Source organism: Gymnodraco acuticeps, unplaced genomic scaffold, assembly GCF_902827175.1.
Source record: "Gymnodraco acuticeps unplaced genomic scaffold, fGymAcu1.1, whole genome shotgun sequence".
In the NCBI taxonomy this organism is placed as follows: Eukaryota; Metazoa; Chordata; class Actinopteri; order Perciformes; family Bathydraconidae; genus Gymnodraco; species Gymnodraco acuticeps.
Genome location: NW_022991201.1, coordinates 983,528 through 996,320, shown reverse-complemented (window position 1 = coordinate 996,320; position 12,793 = coordinate 983,528). Strand labels below are relative to the sequence as shown.

Genomic DNA, 12,793 nt, shown 5'->3' with positions numbered 1-12,793 from the left:
CTTCATTTTCGTCATTTGCTTATTTCTTCTTTTCCCTGCTCTTTTTCATCTCCCATCATCTTCTTGGCATCTTAACCTCAAAGTACAGAGCTGAACTTCAGTCTAGTGTCACATGGGGATACTGTGTGTGTTTGAGTGTGTTATAATGTCTACTCAACCTAGTTTTAATGCAGATGTGTGTCCTGTACCTGACTTTGGGCGGCTTTTAACAGCTTAATCATACTGACATATGGTGTTATGTAGTCCAGTGCTTATGTGTCACCCTGAAGATCCTTTCAACCCTTTAATGCAGTAAAACAAATTTAAATCCCTAAAATATTCCAACATGTTTTTAAAAGGTGATTATTTTTAATTGTATAGTTTGTTACTTGTCTGATGATCTGTAATTCAAATGCTGATTACCACCAACACATTCTTTTTTAAAGAAAACGTTGGATATATTCCAAGTACAGTCTATTTTAGAGTATTGGTTCTGCTGAGATCATAGTTTGATCACAGCGCCGATATGCTATTATGGTAACCATGGAGACGGGGCTCTAGTAGCTGTTGTTTTTATGGCTGTCAAGACATTATGATGTTAATAAAGTTAGGTCATGCTGTGCAGGGTCTCCAGGCTGTGGTGCACCGTGAGACTGATTGATGATTCTGTTGTCAGTTCAATCTAAGAAATGCATTGAAAGAGGGAGGGGAGAGATTAGTGCAGGACAGAGGGAAGGAGGGAGGAAAAGGGGGAGAACAAAATGGATTGGTTAGGAAGAGAGAGCGGAAAAGGACAAAATAAATGAGGTGGGTAAGAAAGAGAGAAGTAGAAGGAATCTGGAGAGTCTGAATTTAAGGCGTAAGCAGTGAGATGCAAGGAAAAGGCGACAAAAAGCAGGGGCATTTTCTGTGACAAAAGAATGAGTGAGAAAGTTTGACGAATACAGTGCGTGAAATCTGGGAGGAGAACATATTATTTTGTCAAGATGTTGAGTTGATTGATATTCATCCATAGCTGTGAGTAAGATGAGACAAGACACATACACACAAGACCATGCATGATTCACTGACTGAGTATAAGTAAGGAGTTAGTCATTCAAAGTCACTCACAAAGTCTAAAGGTGACTCTTAATTATCTCGATTCAATACCACTTGTAGATATTTATATAAACTCCTCAAAAAAAGTTCGTAAAACGTTATTCGGTCGATTATTCCTCCCCTTTAATAATACCAATTGGTATTGTATTTTAAATTGTTGGAAAGCCTGATTAGTCACCTTTACAACGAGGTACAATTTGTAAGGATCGTGCACTCGTGGAATGAGCAACACAGCTAACCGTGTGGGTACCGGCCCAAATAAATGTGCCAAAATCCCCGGCAATATTCTTCTGTTGGTATTCACTCTCGTTTTGAGTTGTTTGTTTGATTGGATGATTGCACTCTCCCACAGTAATAAGGAAAAAACTACACATATTGGCCATTTTTACACTTTATTCATTTTACACTGTCAGGGACCTCAGTAACGTGTGGAAGATCCATAGGCAGCCACAGCAGCTTGGCACCTCCTCCTCATGCTGGTCACCAGCCTGGTCACACACTGCTGTGGGATGGCATCCCATTCCTCAATCAGGATTTGTCCCAAGTCAGCCAACATGGTTGCGTTGGTCACTCTGGCGTACAGCATGCCCAAGCTGATCCCACAAGTGTTCAATTGGATTGAGGTCTGGACTAACGACAGGCCATTCCATCCTCTCCACTCCCAAATGCATGGGTCTGTGGGGGCGAGCGTTGTCATCCTGGAGGATGGAGTTAGGTCCAAGATTCTGAAGATATGGGATCGCCACTGGCTCCAGAATCTCATTCCGATATTGCACTGCATTGAGATTGCCTTCAATGATGACAAGTTATGTTTTGCCTGTGAGAGAGATACCACCCCACACCATGACACTGCGCCGATTGAAAGGTGTCACGCAATCTTTGCAGCAATCTGCATAGCGTTCTCCACGTCGTCTCCATACTTTGATCCTGCCATCCAGCTTCCGCAGACAGAACCTTGATTCATCACTGAACATGACGTTGCCCCACATTCTTAGGTTCCACTGTTGGTGATGTCGATACCAGCACAAACGGGCCTGACGGTGAAGGGCAGTCATTGCAGGCTTCCTGGCAGCCTTATAAGCATGAAGACTGGCCATGCAGTCTGTTCATCACCGTCTGATCAGAGATCTGTCTGTGGTACCGTTGTGCAAATCTTGCCTGTAAATGGAAGAAAGCCTACGGTTCCTCAGTGAAGCAAGGGTGAGGAACTGGTCTTCTGGGGCTGTTGTCTTCTGGGGCTGTTGTCTTCTGGGGCTGTTGTCTTCTGGGGCTGTTGTCTTCCTGGGACGGCCACTCCGCGTTCTGTCTTTGACTTCACCAGTCTCACAGAACTTGGTCCTAAGTTTGGAAATGTTACCAGGGCTGACACCACATAATGCTGCCACTCTGCGTACCGGAATACCAGCTTCCAGTTGCCCTATTGCATGGGCCTTATCCTGAAGGGACAAACGTGGCATGTTTCACACAAACTCAACAAAGTTGCAGGACCCATGCACAATTAGGTGCCAATCAGGTGTCAGTCACACACCTGTGACTGGCATACACCTGACAGCTCAAAACGAGAGTGAATACCAACAGAAGAATATTTCAGGGGATTTTGGCACATTTGTTTGGGCCGCTACCCGCACGGTTAGCTGTGTTGCTCATTCCACGAATGCACAATCCTTACACGTTGTACCTCCTTGTAAAGGTGACTAATTAGGCTTTCCAACGATATAAAATACAATACCAATTGGTATTATTAAAGGGGAGGAATAATCGACCGAAATAACGTTTCCGAACTTTTTATGAGGAGTTTATAATGCCATGTAAAGAAAACAAAAAGTACAGAATGTGCAAACCTACTGCAAATGAAACACTTTCTGATGGTGAACAAATCTGATTTTTTTTCATTGCTAAAATAGGTTCCTTGGCTGATTCATATTCTTGCCCTTGGGAAACACCCATGCAAAAGCATACACCCACACACACACATATACATGTGTGCAACTATGTATTCACACCAATGATACATGCAGGAAAGCAACATGATTAGCATTCCATGGCACTGCAGAAAAACAGCATACAGGTACTCACTCACACACACTCTCTGCTATTGATTCAGTGTGGACGCTGAATACTGAGATACAATTATCACCAGCCCATCCAATGCTCTATTCCACAGCAATACTATTCATTCATATTGCATTGTATCTGTACAGAGTGAAAAGGTGCCTACAAAAGGTGCACGAGATGAAGCAGCTGAGACTATTTCAGGAACATTTCCTCACTGTGAAAAGATATCTATCCATCCTCCCACTTGAAAAACGTTAAGCTCTTTCCTGTTGGCATTACTATGCATCTCATATCCAGCTTGTGCCTAGGTCTGAATTAATTGGATTTCATTGGGTCCAAATATTAAATGCATATTTGGTATGCACATTAATATCAGCTCCATATTTCATTTGCCAGAAAAAAACGGATTGTGATATTTATCATATCGCTTCATCACCTGATTTCAATCTGATACTAAAAGCAGTGTTATCCCTTTTTAACAAATGTTTTGCTTTAGCTACTTATTCACTTCATAGTTAATGCAGTTATACACATGTCTGTGTATTTCCAGATATATTTTGGTTTAATACATCTTTATTGCATCTTTGATTTGATTTGTTTTTACGCTCTGTCTTATCTAAGTTCAATCACCCAGTATCTTGGTTAAATCAGTTGAAAAACACTCCTGGAGTGGAGTGCACCAGCTGGGCGTAAAAAAGTAGGGCTTAACTCTAACGTCGGGCTTAGCGACGTCCGACGTAGTGATTCGAATTTACACCGAGTGCACCAAGCCTGACTAGTCTCGGGCGTAGCTGCGCCTGGTCTTAAGATGCGCGTCCACGTAAAAGTTACACCCGGGCGCAACGCATACAGGGCTTAAGTCTAAGTGGTGCACTAGTCATAACTTTAGTTTGGTCTTAACCTTCGGTTCTGTCGGACGTAGAGTTACGCCCAGCTGGTGCACTCCACTCCAGGCTCGTAGGCGTAGGCGAGGTTTCTGTACCTTCCTACAAAAGGATCTCTCTGACGAGGTCACAGAGATGGGCATGGAAAGACACAGCTGGAGGAGATTTTCCACGTATTTCAAGAGCCCTCTTGCATGTGCAGGCTGGACATATACACAGCCAGTTCGTGAACAGTGCAAAAGTCCTCATCCTTCGTAAGGTTTCCCAGCATCCTCATTTGCATGTGAAGACCAGAGACATCTGTTTATTGGCAGCTGCAGAGATCTCAGGTATTCCTCTGTGCCAACTGACCCCTTAGCAGCAGCAAGCAATGTTTCCTCCCTGCGTGAGGCAGTTTCCATGCCACTCTGGTCAAAACGGCGCTTGATTTCACTCTGAAAAAGATCAAGAGCCTCGAAAAACTCTCTCCTCCATGATGCCACTCCTTTTGTTGGTACAACATCTTCAGCCTCTGTTGTGCTGCGGAATCGGGACGGTGTCTTGCTTACCCGGCTGCCAGCTGGGTCAGGCATCTTGAGGTTGTGTGCAGCTGCTGAGGTTTTGGTTTTATTCAGGATTTCCTCCATGGCCTTTTCGTTTTGTAGGGCATGCACTCCAGTGCTCCAGCAGTTGTTGTAGTACACAGAAAACATCATAACAAAAAACGTTGTGCGCGAAAAATCACGGTTGAGGAGGTTGAATTGACCAGTAATTAAAGCAGTAGTTAAGTCTGCTACTTAGTAATGATATTTTCTATATATCAACCATTTAAAAAACAACCATGTTTTATAGACTGCTTTCACTCAAATGCTAACTCAAAATAACTTTTTTATTGATTTGTTTAGTGAACTTTTTGGCCTTGCAGTTACAACTCTTCGGGGTGCTGCAGCCCCCTCAGCACCCCCCCCCCCCCCTCCTTCCCACGTCCCTGAGTGAGAGTCAAAATAGAGTGATAGGTGTCAGTTTCAGTGAGAAGCCATGTGTTGAGTCAAGGCTCCCTCCACAAGATGAGGCCCCCTCCGCAAGGTGAGGCCCCACGCAGTCTGCGTGATCTTCCTGTAGGGAGGGACGGCCCTGCTTCTGTCCTTTTGGATGAAGTACTTGATGGCGAGGTCATGCAGCTGATCCTTTATCATTGTAACTCAATCTTGAAAATGACTCCGTTAACATTTTCGAAACGATGTCATCACTATCACTGACGTGAGACATCAAGAACGAATTTATGATAATTAGCTACTTCCGCCTAGCTTGACCCGTTGTTATAACAAATGCATAAACTTCCCAGGGGGCGGAACTTGTCATAAAGTCCGCGATAATAAAGCCCACCCATTTAGAGGGAAGACATGATTGGTCAATTGTACTATAATTTGACATTACTCTCTCGTTGAGCTACTATAGTGGGCCCTCTGTGAATTCATAGCAGGACCACTAATCAGCTCCTGTCTACACCTCGCAGAGAAGAGCTTCTTTAATTTAACCCTTCACATTCCAACATAAACTGAATAGGCAGATTCGAAGGATTTATTTATTTGGAAATGTTATTAATTAAATTAAGTTATTTTGGTAAAACTAATGACAAATATAACTAAACAAACATTTAAAAAATATATATTTAATTTTTTTTTTTTTTAATTTTTTTAAATATTATTTTGTAGAATATCTTAGGCCCTGACAGAGGCGAGCTGTCAGGGCCCAGCTCGCCACTGATTAGTGACGTTTTGAAGGTTTTTCTGCATTGTCACAACATCAATAGCTCAATACGTCCTTGGGCTTTGCTTTTGTAAGAGAAACATACCCATGTGGAGACACATTACAGATTGATATTTGCTTCTGTTCTGAGACTCCTCCGCTGAAAACCCAATAAAAGTTGAACGGGCCAAGTCTGCAGTTTATTTATTTTTCCTGCAGGAAAAGCAAAAGTCAGCAACTTTGTTTCCCATCAAGGCTTGTTGGTATCATCATGTGAGACTATATGGAGAAAAAGCATTGCAGGGGCGAGAAAATCAACAGTCAGTGAGGTGTTAAGGTCATGCAGTCTCAGCAAATAAAGATGTACTGTGTGTGTGTGTGTGAGAGAGACTGATAAAGAGGGATAGAGCAGCACAGACCAGATAGGAAGTGAATTAGGGCGCGAGAGGGAGGAGAGTGAGAGAGAGTTTGAGGTATAGAGGGTAAGGTGAGGGGAGTTAGAGAGCGTAAGAGAGTCCGAGATGGACAGATAGCAGTGCCTTGCAGTCAGTGTCCATATCTCTCTCCACCAATGACTCCTCCTGCTGCACTACAACTAATGGACTCTGTCCTCCTACGTCTTATCTCAGCCTCTCTCTCTCTCTCTGTCTCTCTCTCCCCTTCCTCACTTTTATATCTCTTACTACTCGATTTCGTGCTATCTCTCCACTTCACCGCTCCAACTCTATCTCATTTTTATCGTTCTACGGTCTTTCTCTTTTACCTTCGCCCCTGCTCTCTCGCTTCCAAACTTTCAGTCTCTTTCTCCATCCTTTTCTTTGTTCTACTTTTCCTCTTCCTTTCCACCTGTTTCCAGCCTCCCCACAGCCATGAATACAATTGTTTCTGCATTAAATGGATTCCCTCTGTCTTTTTCTCCTTGAAAATAATTCCTGTGACGCTGGTCTAGAATATGTGCCAAGCTGGGTAATTGCAGATTGCATCCCAAAATGAAAAATATCTAGTGAGAAATTAAAAAATTGTTAAATGAATGGAATTACCTATTATGGCTTTCAAGAAAAGTTACTCAAAATTGGTGCACAGTGTTGGAGCGTAATGAAAGCCTCAGAGATATGTCTAAAATAAATGATGATAATACAATTGATTCTTACTGCTTCACTCTTGTGTTGTTTCAGATGACCCAGGAGCAGTATATCCTCGCGGCGCAGCCCAACCCGCTCCACCAGCGGGGGGCATCGGTGTGCGGCGCCCCTGTCTACCCAGCGGTGGGAATCTATGGCTGGAGGAAGAGATGCTTGTACTTCTTCATCCTCCTGCTCCTCGTCACCATGATTGTCAACCTCGCACTGACCATCTGGATCCTCAAAGTCATGAACTTCACTCCGGTAAGTGGCCTGTGTGTGTCTTTGAGATGCCATAGTGTTGTTTGTGCTAATATGAGAAAACTGCTGTAATATGGAGATTACAAGCAGTGGCGGTTCTAGACTAATTAAAATAATTAATGAATGGCACATTTTAATGCAGGAAGAAGGAGATTTTGACATTTTCGGTTTGGTATAAATAAATAAAATACAAATGTATACTTTTCTTTTTATTTATGCAGCCTAATTGTTTTAAATGTATTTCATAATATTTGTTGGGATTTGTTTTAGTCGCAAAATGTGTTTCAGTAACTTATATTCAACATGCGATTACATTACCAAAAAACACTGTCAACTCTGGCCCATGTTTCATCACAGTAACTCAGTATTTTACATGAATTGCATTATCATAGATTTATCCTTTTGGAGGGGGGGCACAGGGGGGTCCAAGCTCTGTGTTAAAGTAGCACTGGCCCCTGTTGACCCCCCCTAAAACCGCCCATGTTTACAAGAACATGAGTGACGCCAATCACGACACATCGTCAGTTAGAGACAAGAGTGTTTTGCACCTGCTTGCTAGCTAACGTTCCCTCTGATGCAATGCCATTCAAATGTTGTAATTAGGAAATACAACCCAGAAGTCTTAACATTTGGATCTTTTATTTTAGTCATTACAGCTGACGGTGACACGTACTGTATTTATTGCCAGTGTCTTTCTTTATTTTTCTTTAACTATGATTCATGGGCCTTAAGTTATAACAACTCGATCACTTTTTGTGAAAATTCCCCATGTGGGTTTCGAGCAAAGGCAGGAGTCATGCAACATGATGTAGATCAGGGGTCGGCAACCTTTTTGATATGAAGTGCTATAAAAAAATTGGGATCAGTGTGCCGATTAAATACATTTAAATAATTGGATTAAACGGCATAATAATAATGACGACCGTCGGTTCTGTGATTATACAGAACCCACAGATGGCCAGTCCGCCCCTTTGTAGCATATTACTTTCGGTGAGAAATGACCAGATCGCCACTGGGCTTTCAACTAAAGACACACCCACCAGGGGCGGATCTACAGGGGGAAAGGGGGGGCAGCTGCCCCCCCCCCACTGTAGAGCCTTGCCCCCCCAGCTGCCCCCTGAACTTTTGTTTCCCTAAAACTGTACTAAAACAAACCTACACTATTTCCACAAGCTTCTCAAGCAACAAAACAAGCATTACATTAGTTAAAATTGAATCATTTTAAATATCATTTTAGGCCCGTTAAAAATGCAGCTACGGCCCTGCATTAAACTGCGGAGCGGCGTTCACACAGACCGCGGCTCACACCGCTGCAGAGAGGGAGCGAGCTGTCCCAGCACCTATGGATCAGCTTCCCCTGGGAGTATTTCCGTTTCCACTAGTTTTGTTTTTACTAAGGACGAGAGCTTGAAACTAAATATTAATAAAACGCTGCCGTTTGAATCGATAGCGTTTAACAGACGGGCGCTGTTTGGGGCGTTACGTTACAAAATACTACGCAGACAGCGTTAGCTGGGAGATCGATCATTTTGCTAAACTACGCGGTAGCCTACTATTAAATCCACGTAAACTACACATCACAACCATGAGGCCAGATCAATGAAACCAGGATACATCCTTTACCGTAAAAACTGGATCCAAACACAGCTGCCTGTGTGCGCTTGATCAATACTTTCTGATGTTATATTTATGATATGCTACATATTAGCTAGGCTACATGGCCCTAACGTGTAAAGTTATACAAGCATTTGTACCAGTGCTTTTCACAAGTAGACTCTTGCAGGCCAGAGTATAGGAGTGATTCAACAACAACAAAAAGACATATGAGAACAGAAAGAGGAAAAGGAAAAGAGAGATGAAGAGAGTAGTAGGAAGAGGAGGAGATGAAGAGACCAGGAGGGTCAGAGCAGGAGGAAGAGGAGGAGATTAAGACATTAGTGAAGAAGAAGAAATGTATGTGAGGAATAAAGATGACATATCAGAAAGAGGGACAGAGGCAGGGATCAGGAGGCAGATGAAACTCCAGCTGGACCACATGGTATGTTCTTATTCTCCTTACATGTTCCATTACAGCAGCACAATCTAGCAGCTCTTAGTATTGACAAATATTGATTGAAATGTGTTGCTGCACAGGTCACCTGTAGCTCTCTGAAGAGATGGGTGATGTCATTTGTGTACTTAATTATAATTAAGTACTTACAGTATGCAGAATTCTGAGTATTCTCTGAATCAGGTGCCTTTTGGGTCTTTATATCTTTGAAAAATGAAACCAAAATGTTTGGTCATAACATCTGGTATTGGACTACTTACATTTTCCCACCTCAGGCACAAAATATAAATAATTACTAGGAATTTCCTTGAAAAAATGTAACATGGTTGAAGTTTTTGACAAAAAGTAGGCATGAGACCTTGTTTAGCTAAGATATGGCACCACATGGAAGTCAAGGACATTACAAAATTGTAATATTTTGCAAAACTATTGTTTATTTTTGTAATAAACAATTATTTACTATTATTAATTCATACAACATAGTTGAAATGTTGAGCTTGTCAATCTTAATCTGAAAATACAAAAACTGAAATATAGGTAAGAGAAGAAACACTTTGTGATGTAATTCCCTCAATGCAGATCACACATGGACTGATCCATTATTTAATAGGAGGGTAAATGGTATGGCGTGACAGGGTTGAAACAAACTGAGGGACAATATTGCAATTTCATAGATAATTCAAGTATTTTTTCAGAATTGATTTTTGATCAGTTAAAGTTGACAAGCATATGATTATATTAGCAGCAACATTTGATTTGTTTAATATTAAATTAATATGTAATAATGCTTAGTGAGGACATGCAAATATGTCTGTCGAAGACAACCAATTTTTTTTTAAAGAAAATATATATTTAATTTTACATTATAATGCAAAACAACCTGTTCCATTAATTCATTGCTTTAAAATACATTTTGTAGTTTCCTTTCATTTAAAATGGTTGAGGTAAGCTTGGGGGACTCAAAGGGCACCCGATTGTTTGTCTGAACACCTTGTTTCTCTTGTGCATTAAGAACACTTGTGTTAGGGCATGAATTAACAATAAATAGGTTATATACAGTATAAAATACCACGTACTGTCCGCCCTCCTATGCCACCCTGGCATGACCTCTTGCCTCCCCTTTGCCCCCCCATGTAAAATGTTCTAGAACCGCCACTGACACCCACGCAAAAACTGCGGCATTTGTACAGCTCCTTATGGGTAATGCAATTTGTGAAGTGCCGGCTCGCTCCGGCAGCACTTCACCCCTGATCGTTTCACCCCGGAGGAAAGCAGCAGCAAGTCGCCTGGAGTTAAAGAGAGCTTGGCTTCCTTCTGCAAGTAACGGGGGTCTCGTTCAGGATCCGAAAATACAATTTTTATATTTTGCACACTTATTCCACTTATTCCTAGTGTGCCACTGGTTACGGTGCCGCGTGCCCTGATCTGATCCTCAGAACTTTGAGCTTTAGACGTCCATTATTTCTTATTGCTATTGACAGGTGGGTTTTTAACCACAGCTTACATATTTTGCCTAAACCTATTTTGAACTCAGCCATAGTGTTGGCATTATGTTTGGTTGTCTTGGATGATGCTGGAGCTGAAAGGGCGTTTGCAGTGACTGCGTTGTGGAAGAACTAAAATCAGCTGAATCAGTCCATATATCCAAAAACTCATCCCAAAGCCTCTTTTTATTTATTGGCTGACATCCTTTTTTCCCCCGTGTTCTATTGATCTCATTTTGTGATTTTATCTACATGTTTATTTTTATTATGTTTTGTTATTGCTTTTGATGCCCAGGCTGTGCTCTCTTTTTCTGGCCTTGTAAGCACCTTTTTGGAAAGCACTTAGATACACAATGCTTTTGTGCTTTTAAAATGCCCAATAAGTACATTTGACTTGACTTACTTGGGGAACAGCCAGTGGAGAAATAACATATACTGAACAGTAGCACTAAATCGTAACAACATCTTAAGTCAGGGCCAGCCTCTATGTGTTCATTCTTCTCGTTTCAGCCTTGACTTTCTGAGCATGTCATCCGGAGGTTACAGCATCCGTACATCCAATATCCTATACTGCCTTGGCGCTAAAGGGGCTACACTGTGATCATATATATGCAAATGAGGCAGAATATGACCCCTTAAAACCTCTGCTAAAGCCTCCCCACATCAAGCCTTATGTTTCAATATGCGACTTGGCATTATAAAAGGGGAGTGGGGGAGAGGAGGGGGGAAGACAGCTGACTATGCCTGAGGGGAGGCATCCAGCACTATGCATGAAAGAGAGGAACATGTTTCAAAATCTATGTGCTATGTCTGAAAAATACAGACTGTGTGAGAAATCAAGAGATACACATATTTCTAAAGGCAGGGCAAGCATATTTTATTAAAAGTCTTTATTCATTAATAACTAGGAATCGGTGGTAACAAAGTGGAGGTCAGTGTGATGTTGAAGTGTCTCTCATACTGTACCAATATTCGCATTAACATTTTTTATTATTTTATTCTGGATTTTGACCACAACATTTCCTTAATCTAAATCAAGTAAATCAACCAAATAATACATGTTTTCTAATGCAAAAAATATACATGTTACTGACATAAATAAGGCAATTTGAACTTTCTTATTTGATTCTTTAATGCTCCTCAAAATATGGTTTTGACCTGGGAAAAAAAGTTGCTTTCGAACATCTTAGTTCCTTTGAGTCATGATGAAACAAATGGTGCTACAGTAATAGGAAATGACATATACAAAATAAAAATAAAGACAACATTAATTAAATTGGCTCATATTATAGAAGACACAAGTTTTTTTTTTTAAAATGCGCCTGATCTCTCTTGTTTTTCCCTTTCAGCTGTCAGACTTTAGATTTCTTTTGAAATAAGTATTGTACACAATAACATTCTCTGTGTTATCCTGCAACATCACCCTTTCAGCTGCCCTTTCATCTATTCCCCAGCAGTTCTATATGATGACGTCTGAAAGAGAGTAGCCGGAGGAGTAGAGATCAGTATGGTTGACAGAGAATGGAAAAACAAAGCATTACAAAACAAAGAAGTAAGACAGGCAGAGATAGATTAAGATAGACTTGATTGCTATGGAGGCCTTGAGGAAGGAGCAACATGGGCATGATGGGTTGAAGAAGAGAGTGATAGATATAGAAAATAACGTGGAGGGCTGATAGGGTTGAGTAAGTATCTGTCTCCATGTGGTTTGAATATAGTGTTTGAACCCCCTCCTGGCCTCTGAGGTCTCCTGAGCCCCCAAGAGGTGTCAGTGCCTCATGGAGGGGGGGTCAGTGAATGAAGCGTAGACAGAGACAATGTAGCGTTTGAGAAGCCATATAAGTGTAGTCAATTTGTGCTTATGTATGTTTTCTTAAAATAAATCTCTACATAAAACCGGTCTACTTTCTCTGTCAGCAACATTAGATAGAGCCAATACAGTATTTATGAGAGAGACAATATCCCTTTATAGCTCAGTGTCAACAATTCCCCAAGTTAATATAACAGTGGAAAACTCTATCAGGGGCTCTATATGTCACATGACTAATGATGAAAGGGGATATTTAAGCTTTGATTTATCATAGTTAACATTATATAACACTATTACCACCCAGAAATAATATATCTGTGCTC

General features: G+C 41.4%; 1 protein-coding gene across 1 annotated transcript in view; it reads left to right on the top strand.

Annotated features, from left to right (window-relative positions):
• LOC117561282 (zeta-sarcoglycan) overlaps positions 1–12,793 on the top strand; it is a 488,658-nt gene that overhangs the window by 227,232 nt on the left and 248,633 nt on the right. The window contains exon 2 of the mRNA XM_034238581.1: positions 6,920–7,129. Coding sequence (XP_034094472.1) covers positions 6,920–7,129 — 210 coding nt within the window. The remainder of the gene's footprint in view (positions 1–6,919; positions 7,130–12,793) is intronic.